This window comes from Podarcis raffonei, chromosome 1 (assembly GCF_027172205.1).
Source record: "Podarcis raffonei isolate rPodRaf1 chromosome 1, rPodRaf1.pri, whole genome shotgun sequence".
NCBI classification, from domain to species: Eukaryota; Metazoa; Chordata; class Lepidosauria; order Squamata; family Lacertidae; genus Podarcis; species Podarcis raffonei.
In genome coordinates this window covers 10,537,777-10,556,166 of record NC_070602.1, presented here as the reverse complement: position 1 = coordinate 10,556,166, position 18,390 = coordinate 10,537,777, and the positions used below count along the sequence as shown (strand labels likewise).

The 18,390-nt window shown below is 45.9% G+C and overlaps 1 protein-coding gene across 1 annotated transcript in view; it reads right to left on the bottom strand.

Moving 5' to 3' along the window:
• SYNE2 (spectrin repeat containing nuclear envelope protein 2) overlaps positions 1 to 18,390 on the bottom strand; it is a 235,192-nt gene that overhangs the window by 167,899 nt on the left and 48,903 nt on the right. Inside the window, exons 24-34 of the mRNA XM_053407665.1 lie at positions 17,258 to 17,349; positions 16,214 to 16,337; positions 14,571 to 14,713; positions 13,158 to 13,305; positions 11,072 to 11,658; positions 10,230 to 10,409; positions 9,133 to 9,283; positions 5,505 to 5,663; positions 4,678 to 4,839; positions 1,711 to 1,812; positions 532 to 732 (exon numbers count right to left, since the gene is read on the bottom strand). Of these exons, the coding sequence (XP_053263640.1) occupies positions 532 to 732; positions 1,711 to 1,812; positions 4,678 to 4,839; positions 5,505 to 5,663; positions 9,133 to 9,283; positions 10,230 to 10,409; positions 11,072 to 11,658; positions 13,158 to 13,305; positions 14,571 to 14,713; positions 16,214 to 16,337; positions 17,258 to 17,349 (2,049 nt within the window). The remainder of the gene's footprint in view (positions 1 to 531; positions 733 to 1,710; positions 1,813 to 4,677; positions 4,840 to 5,504; positions 5,664 to 9,132; positions 9,284 to 10,229; positions 10,410 to 11,071; positions 11,659 to 13,157; positions 13,306 to 14,570; positions 14,714 to 16,213; positions 16,338 to 17,257; positions 17,350 to 18,390) is intronic.

The following is an 18,390-nucleotide window of genomic DNA, read 5'->3' as shown; positions in this document are numbered from 1 at the left end:
CAGAGCAGGGGAGGAATATGACAGAAGTCTTTGAGTGTCTGAAGTGCTCTCACTAGGGATGTACAAATCTGTCAATTGGATTTATTTCAGTATTTTGTTTTTCAAGTCTTTTGTTCAGTTCCCCACATTTCCACATCAGTTTGCAATTTTTATTTTTATTTTTATTTTTAAAGTCCTCATGAGAATTCATCAGCATTTGAGTGTGAATTTCTCCTTTTGGTAGGCTATTTCGCCTAATAATACATTTTTGCAAAACGCATTTTTCCTAATATAATGCAGGGAAAAGGAAGGGGAAGTTCTGCTGTGCAAGAAGAAGTCTGCCGCACAAGTGGAACAATAGCGTAAATATATCATCCTTTGGCTCTGCTCCCAAACCTGTTAGATCTGTGCCAGCCCTATAAATCCTTAGATTCCTTTGTTAGCATTAGAGAAGTTCTGAATACAGTTCGGAAGGCAGCCAGAGCCGATACCGTAGGTGTTAACCAAAGAAGAGTGAGAGACAGAGCAGGTGTTTGTGTGTTTTTAGAATACCTCCAATTTAGCAAAAATCCCCAAGGTGTTAGAAGGAGACAATGATCTGAGAAGCGATTCTGTCATTCCAATCTGCGTCTTGGCCAGGTTAAGATCTTCTTTCAGCTCAGCTGTGTTGCCATTGAGTTCAGTGGGTATTGACTGGTTCGGTAAGTGCTTTATTATTAGCTCCATTTTGTTCAAAAGAGACGATTTGATGACCTGGAAAAGGGGGGAAACAGAGGACTTGCATAAGAAGATAAAAAGAGCCCGGCTGGACCGTCTAGCCCAAGCATCGTCACAGCAACCGACCTGGTGTCTGCAGGAAACTCACACGCAGGACCTGAGCACAACAGCAACACTCTCCCCTCCTGTGGTTCCCAGCAATGGGCATTCAGAAACATTACTGCCTCCAACTGTGGAAGGGGAGCATAGCAAGCAGCCACTGGTAGCCTTACCCTCCATGAATTGGTCTAATCCACTTGTAAAGCCAGCCAAGCTGGTGGCCATTGCTGCCTCCAGTGGGAGGGAGTTCCGCAGGAGAACTACCATACTTTTCGGTGTATAAGACGAGGTGTTGTTTTTTTACTGTAAAATAATGATCAAAATCGGGGGTCGTCTTATACACGGATAGTGCAGGTGGGGGATTGGTCACAGCCGCTAGCAGGAGCTTGTCAGTGACGATGTTGTGTGTGACTGGTGGCTGCTGCAAGGGCTGCTTTGGATTGGGTGCTGCTGCGGCGATTGGTTTTATGATTGGTGGCTGTGGCAAGGTCTGATTTGAATTTGCTCTTGCTCCTGCAATTGGGGGTGTGATTGCCAGCAAAAAGCTTGACTCTGGGCCATCTCCCCCCCCCCCATTTTCTTAAATTGGAGTACCCAAAAATAGGGGGCGTCTTATACACGGTTGCGTGTTATACACGGAAAAATACAATATGCACTGTGTGAAGGAGCAGAGAGAGAGAGAGAAGTTCTGATACACATGTAGATGTCCTTTTGCCAACGAGATAATTTCACTGGGTAAAACCCTAAGTATATTTACTAGTGCTATTTTGCATTTCTTCATATAGAAAAAGAAGGTTGCAATCGTTTCTCCCCTTCTCAACACCACTCCCCCTGGGGGCAGGCATCCTATCTATATCAATACATAACCTCCTGACGAATCGTGAACGCAATGATTGCCCTCCCTCTCCCTTTCACCTGCAATTCAAGTGGGGTCTCGTAGCCATTGAGGAGATACTGAATTTCATCCACCTTTGCATCAAACTCCTCTAGATTCTTTTGTTGGGACTTCAAGCCAGCCTACAAAGAAAGAGGGCAAAATTGTCTCACGGGCCAGACAAGTTTTAACTTTCGTTCCGCAGATTAGAAACGAACGACCACACGGATCGCTTATAAATCTTTCGAGACATTGAACAGATTTCTACTTGGCACAAGGCTGAAGAATCACAGATAAAAACAGAACAAGCTAGAAAACGCGATCATTAAAATGTTGTTGGCATCCGTCTGTCTCGAGAGACAATGGAGTGCGTCTCTGAAGGTAAGGCCAAACTGCTGGAGAATCACAGCACCTGCTGTGGATGCAGAGACCAGGAACTTGTAACTGCTGCCTCCCGTGTTGCTTTTGCTGTTCTGGCAGCACCAAAGTGACCTGTTCAGGGAGCAAGCCTGGGCCACGTGCATGGAGGTTCTGGGCTGCCTGGATGAAAAGATCCCCCCCCCCCGGCCTTGTGGTCCAAAAGAAAGCAGAGCGACATGTTTGGCACCAGCTGGGCTGCAGGAGTTGCCGGAAGGAGGCGTGCAGTGGTACCTCGGTCTACAAACAGTCCTGTTAACAAACAATTCAGGCAACGAACTCCGCAAAATCGGAAGTAGGTGTCCCAGTTAGAGAACTTTGCCTCGGAAGCCGAATGGTGGAAGGGCACCGGTGGCGGGAGGCCTCAGTAGGGAAAGCTCACCTCGGTTTAAGAACGCTTTGGTTTAAGAACAGACGTCCAGAACGAATTAAGTTCGTAAACCGAGGTACCACTGTACAAGGTGCCATCCAACCGTCTTAGGGACTCCATTCTGGATTTGTGTAAGGTTTACTCCTTAGCCTTTCCTTCTCCCGAAGATGTCCCACACAACAGTGGGGGAAACGTGATTAAACTGCATTAAAACATAATCAAACACTAACAGAATTAAAACAGTGTCATGGATACGTGTTTTAAGGTAAAGGTAAAGGGACCCCTGACCATTAGGTCCAGTCATGAGCGGCTCTGGGGTTGCGACGCTCATCTCGCTTTACTGGCCGAGGGAGCCGGCGTCCAGCTTCCGGATCATGTGGCCAGCATGACTAAGCTGCTTCTGGCGAACCAGAGCAGCACACGGAAACGCCGTTTACCTTCCCGCTGGAGTGGTACCTATTTATCTACTTGCACTTTGACGTGCTTTCGAACTGCTAGGTTGGCAGGAGCTGGACCGAGCAACGGGAGCTCACCCTGTTGCGGGGATTCAAACCGCCGACCTTCTGATCGGCAAGTCCTAGGCTCAGTGGTTTAACCCACAGCGCCATCCGCGTCCCCACGTGCTTTAGGGTGTGCTTAAGTCAAGGAATGGCAATGCTTTGTTTTCATACACCATGTTGTAGAGACCCAAATAGCTCCGTTCCACACACTTATATTTGGCCATGGTGGGAAGGAGCAGTTCAGCACATTTCTCACTAGGATATCACTCCTCCTTGAATAGAAGTTGCCATGGACCAAGGCAGACCATTGGTCCACCTACTCAGTATTGTGTTCATTGACTGGGTTTTTCCCCAGCCCAACTTGTGATTCCAGGGACTGAATCTGGGGACCTTCTGCACGCAAGGCAAATTCTCTGCTACTGAGCTACTCCTGCTTCCTGGGCTACTTTCAGCTCCCCGGTTTGTCCTCATGCCCTTTTCTGAATGCTTGAATAAAGTTACTGTCTCAAACATATGTGCCTCTCCCATCTCCCCTCACACCCCCACACTTTAAAAAAAAAGGAAAAAGGAAAACATTTCCATTATGGATCCAACACAGCGCTTAGGTTGGAACTCTAAGGCCGAAGACCAGAGGGTGAGGGGAATCAACAACTTCAACTGCAGGGTAAATTGCACCGTTCCAGTCACCATCTAGTTTAGAACCAGTCAACAGCATTAATTAATTGGCCGATAGATTTCTATGTTACAGTGGAACCTCGGGTTGCGAACGCGATCCGTGCGGGAGGCACGTTCGAAACCTGCAGCATTTGCAACCCGCAGCACCGTGTATGCGCATGCACGGGTCACGATTCGGCACTTCTGCGCATGCGCAAAGCGCAATTTAGCGCTTCTGCGCATGCACTGAAACCCGGAAGTAACCCGTTCTGGTACTTCCGGGTACGGCGCGGTGCGCAACCCAAAAACGCGTAACCTGAAGCATCTGTAACCTGAGGTACCACTATACTAACTTAAACCAACTGGAAAGCTCAGTTGGTTCTTAGAGCCTGATGCTGATAATTTATTTATTTTTTATTTTATTTATTGAATTTATATAATGCCCTATACCCGGAGGTCTCAGGGCGGTTCACAGAAAAGATCACAATATATAAATCAAAGTAAGAACAATAACCCAGTAACACCTCCCCCCCCCCAAAAGCCACATTTTAAAAGGGTATAGGTTATCAATCAGTTCAACCAAAGGCCTGGTTAAAAAGGAACGTTTTTGCCTGGCGCCTAAAGGTGTATAATGAAGGTGCCAGTCAAACTTCCCTGGGGAGAGTCTTCCACAGACAGGGAGCCACTGCAGAGAAGGCCCTGTTCTCATATTGCCACCCTCTGGACCTCTCAAGGAGGAGCCACACAAAGAAGGGCCTCAGAAGATGATCTCAGGGTCCGGGTAGGTTCATTTGGGAAGAGGTATTGCGGTCCTGAGCCACTTAATAATGCCAAGGTTGCAGGTTCAATTCCCGTATGGGATGGCTGCATTGCAAGGGGTTGGACTAGATGATCCTCAGGGTCCCTTCCAACTCTGCAGCTTTATGGTTCTATGAGTCAGGCCACTGGTCCACCTGGTAGCGGCTCCCAGTCTCACCTGGAGATGCTGGGGATTGAATCTGGGGACCAAGTCAGGTGCTCTGTCACTGAGCCACAGCTATGCCCCATGCCACCCCCATCGACCTTACCTCCAAGTCTGCCAGCTCCTTTTCAGTCAGGCAGCCACCGTCCAACTTCTTCAGCTCTGCGTTTAACCACTCCTCGGCTGAACTTGATAAATTAAGGAGCTTGTCCCACAAAGCCAGAGCTCTTTCCAGATTTTTGCAGTAGTTCTCAGTCCATTCATTGACCTGGCAGGTCAAAAAAGATCGAAGAATAAATATTTCCAAGTAGGCACCTTCCTCGGCAAAGGGAGCGTGAGACGAAGTCAGCCACATAAACAAGAAGTGGGGGAAGAGGGGAGGTTAATCCGTTGGATGGAGACAGTTTCTTACCAAATATGGCTTAGGATATTATCACATCAAAGACAATGGCAACACTCCAGGTTCTCAAGACAGGTCTGGCAAGGTGGTTTGGGCTCATCAGATCTGATCACCTCCCCATAATGTGTCCCAACTAGTCTCAGACTCAAGCAGATCCAACATCTTCTTGCATTTGAAGAAAAGCATTCCTACAGCCGATCCCTAAGATTTGCACTGCTGAGATGTTTCCTGGAGGGCTTAACGTTCCCAAAAGGCGCAACCTATTAAAGCTGCTTGTCTATATCTCCCAGAATTATCCCTTAGGAGAGGCCATGACCGACACGAGACAGAAAGCCATGCAGAACTGATAACCTGACACCCCGAACCCACACTCCTTTAAGCTGTCCTTTGGTGAAAGCTTGATTTCGGCCCCCCCTGTTTAGGAGTCTCCGACATACCGCATTTAATTCATCCGAAATATTACTTGCGAGCCAGATTCAATTACTATAATGCATAACAGATCAGACCCCCCTGATCATTTACTTTTTACATACATCCAGCCATCTGTCCACAATAGCGTTAGCCTCATTCTCAAAGGGAGGGTCCTCCAAGCTTTTCATTTTGTTCAGCTGGGACTGAAGGCTTTTGCCGATCTGGTTTATTCTCTCAATGTCTTCGGAATGGTTGTTAAATTCTTGTTTGACCACGTTGACCTGTGGAAAAGTGATAATATGCACCTGTGAGCACCTTGCATTTGGGGCAATTTAAACAGGAAGCATCCTGGGTACATAAGAACATACATAAGAAATACAGTGAAGTTACCTTTAATATTTGTAATCATAAAAAAAAGAAATATAAGAATCAGAAATGAAACAAACAGATACCATTAAGAGCAAAGAAAAATACTTATTTTTAGTAACATTTTGTTCAGAATCAGGTCCGCACCGGTTATGTTATCTTTCAGACGGGTTTTACAGTTCTGCCTTCTCCCTATGTAGGAAGGCATGACCTGTCAGCCAGTTCATTTGTAGACAAAATTCCAATTATTTGTTTGCCTGCTCATTTTGTGTTTTTTTAAAAATTGTATCCAGCCTCAAGCTTTTCCCATTCTAAAAATTCTAGGCTGCTTACAGTACTACTGAAAACAACAAAAATAGAGGATTAACACAGCTGTTTAAAACACATTTTTTAAAAAGAGAGAAACAAAGCCACAGGAATCCAATAAAGAGAACCTCAAAACTGCAACACCAATCAATTAAACATTAACATCAGGCATCAGTCACATGATTCTGGTTTCCGGATTAATTTACACAAGATTTTGGAAGGGGGGAAAATACTCTTGTGTTATGGAGCATGTGCATATTGTATTTGCTTCAGATATTTTGTGCAAACGATTCTGGAAGCTACAGTCGTGTTAAATAAGAGCTGACTTTCTGAATTTTAAAATTGGAAGACCTATCTTTGGGTGTAAGGGTGAATCATAATCCAAACCAGTAGTTTCCAAATGATGGAGACAACAAGGCACCATGTTTTGCTTCTTAACTTTCCATCTCAGAACTCTATAAGGCTGCTTGTTTGTGCGCCGATGGAGCATGGGCACTGAAACCCTGACATCTAGCGTCTGGCGATTAGACAACATTTGCTAACTAGGTCTTTGTTTTCTGGCAGACAATGAAGTCTGTTCTGCAGTAGATACAGTCGGGCAGACGGTGAGAAAGTAGGGCAAAGGGCTTGACGCAACAGATAGCAGCAAACCCCCTCTCCTTTCTTTACCATGGGGAAAATAACGCCAAAATTTTGCAACCTGGCTAGTTTCTTCCCTAGAGAGAGAGGTGTATGGATCTGGGCACTTGACACTTATTTTTAAAAAGAAATAGTTTTAATTTAAACCTATAGGACAGTTTGTATGCGGGATTGGCATTCCTGTGGGTGTATTTGAAGTGGCATATAATGGCTCTGGGGATGCGGGTGGCACTGTGGTCTAACCCAGGGGTCAGCAATCTGTTTCAGCAGGGGGCCAGTCCACCGTCCCTCAGACCTTGTGGAGGGCTGGACTATATTTTGAAGGGGAAAAAGGAACGAATTCCTATGCCCCACAAATAACCCAGAGATGCATTTTAAATAAAAGGACACATTCTACTCATGTAAAAACATGCTGATTCCCAGACCATCCACAGGCCGTATTTAGAAGGTGATTGGGCCCGATCTGGCCCCCAGGCCTTAGTTTGCCTACCCATGGTCTAATCCACTGAGCCTCTTGGGCTTGCCGATCGGAAGGTCGGCGGTTCAATCCCCGCAACGGGGTGAGTTCATGTTGCTCTGTCCCAGCTCCTGCCAACCTAGCCGTTTGAAAGCACACCAGTGTAAGTAGATAAATAGGTACTGCTGTGGCAGGAAGGTAAACGGCATTTCCGTGCACTCTGGTTTCCGTCACGGTGTTCCATTGTGGCAGAAGTGGTTTGGTCATGCTGGCCACGACCCAGAAAGCTGTCTGTGGACAAACAATGGCTCCCTCGGCCTGAAAGCGAGATGAGCGCTGCAACCCCACAGTCGCCTTTGACTGGACTTAACCGGCCAAGGGTCCTTTACCTTTTACCATTACCCATAATGGCTCTCCTGTGTGCCTTTATCCCTGCATCATTGTCATTGCAATACTTCAGCCTACACTTGGGGTCACAATACTCAAGACCAAGGGTCATAGGCAGCACTCCAGCCACTCTCTATATGGCCTGTCAGGTGGTGGTGGTGGTTGCTCGTGAGTAACCAGGCAGGACTCCGACCTGTCTTTTACAGGTTTTATTGTGCAAACTATTTACAGTGCAGATCTACCAAGTTAATGTCTGTCTCAGTCACTTGCAGAATCCGGGAGTGGCCCCTTCCGGCTTCTCCCCCAACAAAAGAACTTGGGCACCCCAAGCCTCCTCCTCCCCTCTTTGCGTTTCACCCCTCTGCGCAAGGTGGGCAACGGAAGTGGCATGCGTCCCTCCTGGCCAGTTTGGCTAGGTGAGGCGCTGGGGCTCTCAGCAGCATCCTCGAGCCCTTTCCTCGCTTGCCTGGCCCCTTCCCTCTCTTCTCCACTGGAGGTGTGGCTTTTCCCACCACTGGAAGAGGAACTGCTCCTCAGGAGTTTGGAAGGCTCTCTGTATCCCAACAGCCCCCCTGTGTGATGGCCTGGGAATCTGATTCAGAGGCTGAACCTGAGGAATCCCAGCCTGCACAGGAGTCCCCGCCTCCAGGGCCGGCTGAGCCAGGGCAGGGGCTTGAACCTGAAGGGCCCTCACCTGTGCCGGATCCTCAGGAGAAGACACCAGATGTATCCACTCTGGCTCCGGAGGTGATCGAGGACCCATTGCCTGCAGGTGCTCCTCTCCCAGCCCTGCCAGGGGAAGCTGAGGTTGCCTCTGGGTCCAGTAACCCTCCAGCCTCTCCTGAGCTGCAGAGGCTCAGGGCAGAGAGGCGGAGGGAACTAAGTTCTTGCAGGAGGAGTACTTGCCTCCAGGCCAGGAGAGGTGGGTCACCTGTGGACCGGGGCCGCCCTATGCCTCAGAGGAGATAAAGGCCAGCCCGCCCAGTCCCAGGTTGCGGGAGCAACATCGTGGGTAACCTGTTCCTGCCAGACCCTGTCCTGCTCTTCCAGAGTTCCTGACCATGCCTGGCTCCTTGCCTTGGACCCCGGTTCACTCTTGACAGACAGCCTCCATACCCTCGACCTAGGACCGGACTCAGACCACGCCACACAGTAACCCCCCCCCCCGGGACCAGCACACCCTGCCTCCCTCCCCTGTCCCGATGGCAGTCCCCTGACATGGCCCTTGGAATTTTTGTCAGGACACACATACCCACTATGAATACCAGTTGCTGGATGCAACAAGAAGGCGGAGGTCTGGACCTACTTTCAAGCTTCCCTTATAATCTGAAGCAGAGGTGGACAACCTGTGGCCCTACAGATGTTGATGGGGTCCCTCCTGTCAGTTCCACACAACATGGTCAGCCATCAGGGATGATGAGAAATGGAGCCCAACAACATCTACGGTTGACTTCTTTCAGTTTAAAGCCCACCTTTGCAACCATACAAACCCGTTTCTTATTTCATTGTAGAAAAAAATGAAAGCTAGGATTCCGTGGCCACCATAAAAATTGTGCCGCTTTATCTGCTTTTGCATGGCACCGCAATAAACTCACCATAGCAATTATCCTCTGCAAGTTCTCTTTTCCCATGTAAGACACTTGCTGAGACAAGGTATGTTCTTGCTTCTGAATAATGCCTGTCAGACAGTTTTTGCAGCTGTGATATTGCTTCAAGAGCTCCATCACTCTCGCACAGTGTTCCTGCCTATTTGAAAGAAAGCAAAGCAAAAATAATTGGCACGTTCGCAGGATGGCCTAAGCCTGAAGGCACTCGTTTTCCAAATCAAGGGACCTGGCTTTTAGTACAGAACCCAAGCAACATCAAGAGGGCCACAGGTTTACAGTCTTGCTTTGCAGCCACAGGAACCAGAAACTTGCTTTTGAAAAAATGAAGCAAGGCTTCATTTGGAACAGGAAGATATTTTAAAGTATTTCCTGACCAAGAGAATCCAATGGGCATCCAACCAACTCCAGGGAATTTGAGCTTTATGTAAAGGAGAAAGAGAGAGAACAGGGTCACTATTCTGCAGCAGAGATTCAACTGCATACCAGAAATTTAGGTTTCCGCAGTTGAAAAAGATCAAAGCATTCTGGCACTACAAATCCACTTTCTTTAATTAAAAAACAGCAGCGTTTGCAGTAAGGAAAGTTAGGGGGGAATTGTGCTAAAAAGTGGACAACTCTCAATTGATGGGAAGTTAGGTTTCCAACAAATGGCAGCAGAATTCCATTGTGCAGTCTCCTCTTTGCATGACGGCATAGTACACTCCCTCTAGCCCAGAGTTTCCCAAACTTGGGTCTGCAGCTGCCTGTGGACTACAATTCCCATCAACCCCGACCACTGGTTCTGCTAGCTATGGATGATGGGAGTTGTAGTCCAAAAACAGCTGGAGACCCAAGTTTGGGAAACCCTATTCTAGAGGGGAAGCGGTGATCTCCCAGCAGGTGGTTTGCTGCTGCTTACCTGGGAGAAAGGGAGAGGCAAGGTGGCTGGCACTGCAAAAACATGGGCGGAGCCAATATGGCGCTTGCCCCTCCCACTCTCCTCCCTGTAAGCAGCACTGCTAGGAGGTCAGTTAAGAGCCGCTGCCCCACCCCACTGTCCGGCTCCGGAAAACGTTGCACGAAATCACACAAACTTAGCCTCTCACTTTTCGGCAATGGCAAGCTTTGTTTTCTTCCACAAGCCCTCCGTGAGTTTCCACTGCCGCTTGACTTCTTCCCCCTGGCCGTTTGCGGACCGCGAAAGCCGGCTGGCCACTTCATTCAAGGACCTCATCTCCGCAGAAAGGCGGTCCAGCTTCTGCCGCAGTTCGCTGATCGACTTCAACCTGGAAACAGGAACAAGTCGTGTCAGTTTTTGTCACCTGTGCTGCTGGGTATTTAGGGTGTTGATTAAAACAATTTCCATGCCACTGCCTGGTATAAAAGCTCCTAGGCGTGCTATGCTCCTCCCACTTCCACAGGGTACCTTACTGTTTCTCAGTTTTGTGATTAATAACAATGAACCCTAACGTGGGCATAGCCAGGATTTATTGTAGGGGGGCAGGCTTTATGTTAGCAGGACAGAACCAAGTTATCTGTAATACAATTGCTCAGTTAGTTAAGTATTTCTATTTACTTATTGGATTTGGGGGGGAGGCAGCTGAACCCATGCACCCTAAAGCAATAGTCATATACAGTGGTACCTTGGGTTGCAGACGCTTCAGGTTACAGACTCCACTAAACCAGAAATGGTACCTCGGGTTAAGAACTTTGCTTCAGGATGAGAACAGAAATCATGTCGCAGCTGCGGGAGGCCCCATTAGCTAAAGTGGTACTTCAGGTTAAGAACAGTTTCAGGACCTCCAGAACGAATTAAGTTTTTAACCTGAGCTACCACTGTAGACACCCCTTTTCTTTTCCCCTAACCCATTTTCCATTTTCCCAAGGCAAAATATCCTCAACTTTATTTGACTGAATCTGAGAGGGAGGAGAAAAAGGGAAACCTCACCTTTGCTGAACAGCAGGGATCGTTGGCTCCCTCAAGCCTATTTTGCTGATCTTAGCATGCACGTCTTGGATGTTTTTAAAGAGATCGCTATTCTTTGAGGTAAATTCTTCCTGAGCCTCCCTGTTCTGGTTGATGTCTTGTTCCTCCACAGAGGCAACCACAAGGCTTTCGTTCACAGGTAATGCAGCGACGAGGTCTTCACAACACATCTTTTTCCCGCTTTCGTCATCGTCGATGTAAATGCTGACTTGCTTCAACCTCTCGTCGAGAGATTTGGCCTCCTTTTTTATCAGAGAAATCTCCTGCAGCATAGCTTCCCTGGGTGATCCTGGGGCGAGGCTGAGAGGCACAGAGGCACCCAAAGACTGTTTCACGTGCAGCAGCAAAGCCAGAAAGGTTTCCATGTCACGCAGGATCGTCTCAATCACCTGCATCTTGCAACCCAGCTCCCCCAATCGCACTTTGTATTCAGCGGCGACTGCGCTTGCTTCTTCCCAGTCTTTGGGATCAACCTCTGTTCTTTGACGCCTGCCTTGTTCTAGCAAGCTGCACTGTTTGGTACAATTTGCTATAGATGTCTGCATTTTCTGAAAAGCAAGGGATTGCAACGGCGATAAGAGAAATGGTGCTGTAAAAAGCAGCACTGAGCATCAAGTCTCATGGTCCCTTTCAACTCTATGTTTTGTTATCTGTCAAGCATAGGGTATGAGTGATGGGACCCATAGGAAGAGAACATGTTTTGCATTCCCTGCAAGCCCCTAGAAGGTTAAGCTCTTGGGAATCTCCAGGGAAAAGGGTCAAAGAACACTTAGGGAGTTCCTGCCATCCTGTGTTCCTCAAACTTTGGTTCCCAGCTGCTGTTGGACTACAACTCCCATCATCCCTGACCACTGGTCCTGCTAGCTAGGGATGATGGGACTTGTAGTCCAATTTTGGGGCCTCAAGTTTGAGAAACACTGTACTAGATAATGCTGGACTAGGCAGGTGAATGGTTGACTCAGCATAAATAGCTCAAACAGCCCCTCTTCCCACATAATAATAATAATAATAATAATAATAATAATAATTTTTATTTATACCCCACCTTCCCCAGCCGAAGCCGGGCTCAGAGCGGCTAACAACAGTAAAATGATAAAATATTCTAAAATCATTTCATTATAAAATTAATTCCAATCAGATTAATGGCAACCATTGGGCCAAAGGAGGGAGTCAGGCTATCTCTCTGGCTTCTCATACATCATCTCAAGCATGTTGCCACCACTCTTTTGAGAGCAAGTAAGCTCCTCAGCATCTTAGGGATGCAGGTGGCTTTGTGGGTTAAACCACAGAGCCTAGGACTTGCCGATCAGAAGGTCGGCGGTTCAAATCCCCATGGCAGGGTGAGCTCCCGTTGCTTGGTCCCAGCTCCTGCCAACCTAGCAGTTCGAAAGCACATCAAAGTGCAAGTAGATAAATAGGTACCGCTCCGGCGGGAAGGTAAATGGCGTTTCCGTGTGCTGCTCTGGTTTGCCAGAAGCGACTTAGTCATGCTGGCCACATAACCCGGAAGCTGTACGCAGGCTCCCTCGGCCAATAAAGCGAGATGAGCGCCGCAACCCCAGAGTCGTTCACGACTGGACCTAATGGTCAGGGGTCCCTTTACCTTTACCTAAGCTCCTCTTTGTCATCAGGGCAATTCTTGCTACTGGTTCTGGAACAACTTCCCAATCTTCTCTGGCTTGTTTGAGAATATTCACAAAAGTAAACCATCCCAGATCCTGCGATTGGCATCTGAGATCCTTTTCTGTGTTCCTCCTCCAGGCAAGGTCTGAAAGGTGGTGACACAGAAACGGGCCTTTTTCAGCGGTGGCTCTCTGCATGCAGAATGCTCTCCTCAGACGCCATCTTGGTCTGCTTTTAGGCACTAGCCAAAAACTTTCCTTTTTACCTGGGCTTTTGGCCCTTAATTTGAAGGGCTTCAAGTATTTGTGGCCTCTCTTTAGTGGGGCAGGATCTGCAGGGCGTTTAGAAACACACTTACTGGCCCAATCTGGGAGCCCTTCGTTAAGCCAAGACGAGATTCCAAGAAAGAATAATGAGCACAAACCTTCACTTTCTTGAAGGGAAGGCTAGTGTTATTTAGCACGCTCCGGGGAATGTCTCTCTGGCGGAGCTCTTCGTCCGCGTTGCACAGCTGAACCCATTCGCTTTCTACAGGTGCTAGAAGGGCCAAAACAGCCTTTAAAGAGTGAATCCTACAAAAGAAGAGGATAAATTTGATCAGGAGACATGGAGAGGAAATCAAATGTGGCTCAGCTATAGAACACTTGTGTCAAGGGCGCTTCCCAGCACGACAGATAGTTACATGTTTATTGTCATAAATGACACTTACAGTCGCTTCTAGAAGAAGAAGAGGAGGAGGAGGAGGAGTTTGGATTTGCTATCCTGCTTTATCACTACCCAAAGGAGTCTCAAAGCGGCTAACAATCTCCTTTCCCTTCCTCCCCCACAACAAACACTCTGTGAGGTGAGTGAGGCTGAGAGACTTCAGAGTCTTGTTTTTTGGGTAAGTTCAAGAAGGTGGTAGGTAAGTTCAATGATGTTCCCGGTAGCTGTGAAGTGCAGACGGAAGACAGGGTGACAAGTTCTATCCCTGTTTCGCCCTAGCAGTCCATAAAGTTGAAGAGCTGCTATTTCGCCCCCGAATAGCTAAGCTACTCAGTTCTTTATGCTTAAGCCAAGAAAACGTTTCTATAACTACATTTAGCACTAACAGTCACATTAATGGCTCAAGACTACTGAGAAGCCCAGAAATCTGTGCTCAGGGAGTAGGCTATCAGTCAACCCCAATAAATTGGCCCTGTCGGGGGCGAAATAGCAGCTCTTCAACTTTATGGACTGCTAGGGCAAAACTTCACAGCTACCGGGAACATCGTTGAACTTACCTACCTTCTTCTTGAACTCACCTAAAAAACAAGAAAAAAGAAAAATTGAGCCAAGAAGTTGTAAGAACTTAGTAAAATCTGACACTGCAAGTTCACTTTATTTTGGATAGCTTGTAAGTTTTCATGGCACTTTGTAAGTAGTTGTCTTATTCTCACAAATCTGATAAATGGTGAAAAAATTGTTTTTGAACAAAAATATTGTGTGAATAATTGTCGCCTAGTGCTGTACAGGTTGCACAATCATTATTAACGGCACAGGTTGTATTTCTTCAGCAAATATTTATTTACAGGGCACATTTTTCATTTTAAAAAAAATTGAGCCTGGCGATGTACAGCATGCAGAATTGCAATAAGATCAATGAAAACATCAATTTAAAAATGGCCGGGGAAAAGAAAGTAATGTTTCATATTTATTTCTGCAGATGTCCCTGGAGCGCAACACCCCACCCCACCCCCCCGGATTACTGGCCCTGTGAGCTGGGACTGAAGGGAGTCCCAACAACATCTGGAGGGAACATCTGGCGGGCTGTCCCTGATAGTCCGACTCCTCCCCAGTCTCTATGTGCAGGCTGTACCTCTCCTTCAGAGCATTCCAGGCTCTGTTCCACTCTCTGAGCAGCTCTTCCTGAGACTCATCTGCTTTGCAGGAAAACTTGCCCAGCAGCAAAACCATCCTTTCAAACTGTTTCCAAGAAGAATCGCCTTCACTCTCCAAGGCCTGAAACAAGAGAAAGAAAATGCTGGTCATAGAAATAACGAGAGGTGCAAAGGTTAACAAATAAAAAATGTTAACAAGGGGTTTAAATGTTAATGATAACGTGGCAATTGTTCAGATATAACATCAACGAGGATAAATATGCATTGCATGACTTGGATGTTGTTTTATTCTGCTATGCAGCAAACACTGTTTTGTTCTATAAAGCTGAACAGCAAGCCTATCGAAATGTTTTATTAAACCTTCAGATAGTGATATTTCAGTTGCAGAACACAGTTTTCATGGTTTATTTATTCATTCCTATAAGTATTTTTTTTAGTTTAATTTTTAAATTAAATTTCTGTTTTACATTTTAGAATATTCACTTAAACAACCTTAAAATATCAATGACTTCCCTTCCTCTCTTTCCATGGTTCATTTTGCACAACATAAACCCCTGAAGATTTTATATAAACTAAACTATTCAGTATTCCATTTTACATCCATTAAAACTTATTTACACTGTTGAATTTATCTTAATGCTGGCCACGTTTTCAAATAAACACAATTTCCTCCATATATTCAATAAACATTTTCCAGTCTTCTGTAGACGTATGTTCTTCTTGTTCTCTTATTCTATATGTTAGGTCCGCAAGCTGCTCATATTCCATCAATTTAAGTTGCCAATCTTCTTTAGTTGGGACTTCCCTTAAAACAAGAGCCGCGGCAGTGGCATACATAAATAACCCTTTCCATTCATGTAAGTATTTCTATACTGCCAAGTCATAAACCACCAGAGCAGCGTGATGCATTAAACACCCACAAAAAGCAAGACAGATAATCATTACAGTGGTTGCCTAGTAACAAAATAATACATTAAAAAAGGTGCAAAGTCCTGTCTGTCACCACAGAAAAGTCATCAAGAGATTCCTGAAAGTCAAAAGCAAAGCAGAACTGGCTGCCAAATCCCTGCTGGAAGTGTGTCCCACAGCATGGGACTGACGACACTACAGTAAATGCCCAACTTCTAGTAAGGCCTCTATAACGTAAAGGTAAAAGAACCCCTGATTGTTAGATCCAGTTGCGGACGACTCTGGGGTTGCGGCGCTCATCTCGCTTTACTGGCCGAGGGAGCAGGCATTTGTCCGCAGACAGCTTCCAGGTCATGTGGCCAGCATGACTAAGCCACTTCTGGTGAATCAGAGCAGCGCACGGAAACGCCGTTTACCTTCCCGCCAGAGCGGTACCTATTTATCTACTTGCGCTTTGATGTGCTTTTGAACTGCTAGGTTGGCAGGAACAGGGACCGAGCTATGGGAGCTCAACCCCGTGGCGGGGATTCGAACCGCCGACCTTCTGATCAGCAAGCCCTAGGCTCTGTGGTTCAGATCACAGAAGCCCCTCTGGATGATCTCAGTGATCAAGCTAGGATATAAGGGCTCAGGTGATGCCTGAATGCAGCACTGCATAGCTTCTGGTTAATCAGATATCAGCCTTAATACACAGTAGGATTTTGATATTTACCTCCAACTCTTGCAGCTTATTCTGAAGGCTGAAAATATCTTTCACACCGCCAGTAAAAACAGATGCTGTTTTTTCTCTGATGGTGTTTAAGCAAAGCTTCAGATTATGTCTTTCTGTGTGGTAGCTAGAGAAAAACAACAACTATTATTATCATCAACCACGAGGAATATTCATAACCCACCCTTCGTCTAGGCAGATACCAGAGCAGGGTGCAACACATAAAAATATAATGCACAATGATAAAATTATAAAAATATAACTCTGCAAATCACAGAAGCAATGGAAAATACAGAGCAGACCAGAACATCACAGGCTAACTAAAACATACATCATGCTGGCTGGAGCTGATGGGCTTTGGTGTACAAGCTAGAGGGCACCATGTTGGCTACCCATGGATTAGACCATCCACCTCTTTTTCCTGGGCAAAATAGGCTCAACAATATATGTCAGGCATAAGAAGAATGCACTTTTCATGTGATTCTTCCTTTTTTTTTTTTTTACTCATTTCAAAACACAAGCAAGCTGTGAACCAAAAAGTCAAATTAAGACGATACTGAACGCCAATTTTGTTTCATTGATTAGGAAAACACAAATTTGCCATTGCTCCTTTTTCGTAACAGTTCACAGAAAAGATCAATGTAAAAACCACAGTATATATAATCAAAATAAAAGCAAGCAACCCAATAACACCCCCCCCAAAAGCCACATAGGATGTTGATCAGATCAGATCAACCAAAGGCCTGGTTAAAAAGGAACGTTTTTGCCTGGTGCCTAAAGGGGTATAATGAAGGCACCAGGTGAACTTCCTTAGAGAGAGCATTCCACAGATGGGGAGCCACTGCAGAGAAGGCCCTGTTCTCATATTGCCACCCTCTTGAGGAGGAGGCACACGAAGCAGGGTCTCAGAAGATGATCTCAGGGTCCAGGTAGTTTATATGGAAAGAGACGGTCCTTGAGATATTGTGGTGGTGATGCCACTTTGCTCCTGATACTTTTGGTATAAATTTACACATTGCTGCTTCCACATTCTATATTGGGCAGTACCTCTTTTGTAATTCCTTCAGAGACAAGTCTCCATGTTTTCCAAACTTCTCTGCACTCTGAAGTTTCTTTTCTAGTTCCACGTCTCCTGGACCCTGGACAAAACATCAAAATCTCAGCTTCAATCCATAATAGCAAATTACAAACATACATGTAATTTTATTAGGGCTTTTTCCCAGGTCTTGGGGAAGGGGAAGGAGAGACAAAACTTTCATGGTACTAGACTAGAGGCTCCATTTAAAAACATAACCTCAATAAACGCAAGAGGTTTTTAAGCCGTATGGGAAATTTCTGCCAAACACTTCCACTTCCCTATTCAGAGTCCCCTACATGCACCAATGAACACATGGTGCTCTTGAACATGGAAGTTTTCCCATTAGTTTTAATGTACAGGGAAGCTCTGTATGCATGAAGAAGCTGTTGTACACATGAGTAGTGGGCATCTTTAATAATAATAATAATAATAATAATAATAATAATAATAATAATGGTTGCAGTCATTCTTTGTGCCCAGAATGCCCAGGAATTGCATTGTATTGTTAGGGGCGAAAGGAAAGGAAAGGGTTACCAGAAGAAGCAGTGAAGCTAAAAATACAATTTGGGGGTGGTATGGAGGGGCGAGGACCGTTGTGTCACCATAGAAAAGCCCCTGAATTTTGAATAGGTTTTTTTCTTTTAATTATTAATTAAATTTATACCCTGCATTTCCTCTCCAATGAGTCCAGGGCAACAAACAGATACACAATTTAGAAACAAAGCAAAAACACTTTAAAATTGTTAAGGCATTCTTTAAAAAAAACCAGTTTATAACATCTAAAAAGCAGTTTCAGTACACCATTCTAAAATCAATTATAGTCAAAACATTATTTCAATCCAATGGTTCTTATCCTTTTCTCCCACATAAAAAAATCTGGTAAAAAGTTATCATCTGAGAACTTTTTTAGTTCAGCTCTACTCACAATACATGCACATATAACAGTAGTATACTGCAGGTTAGGGAATGGGAAACTGCCAGCCCTCAACATGTTGTCAGACAACAACTCCCACCATCCCTCATCATGGCATATTGGCTGGGGCTGATGAGAGTTGAAGGCCAACAAGGTTCCACACTGCTAAGGCCAGTTTAAAAATGTTTC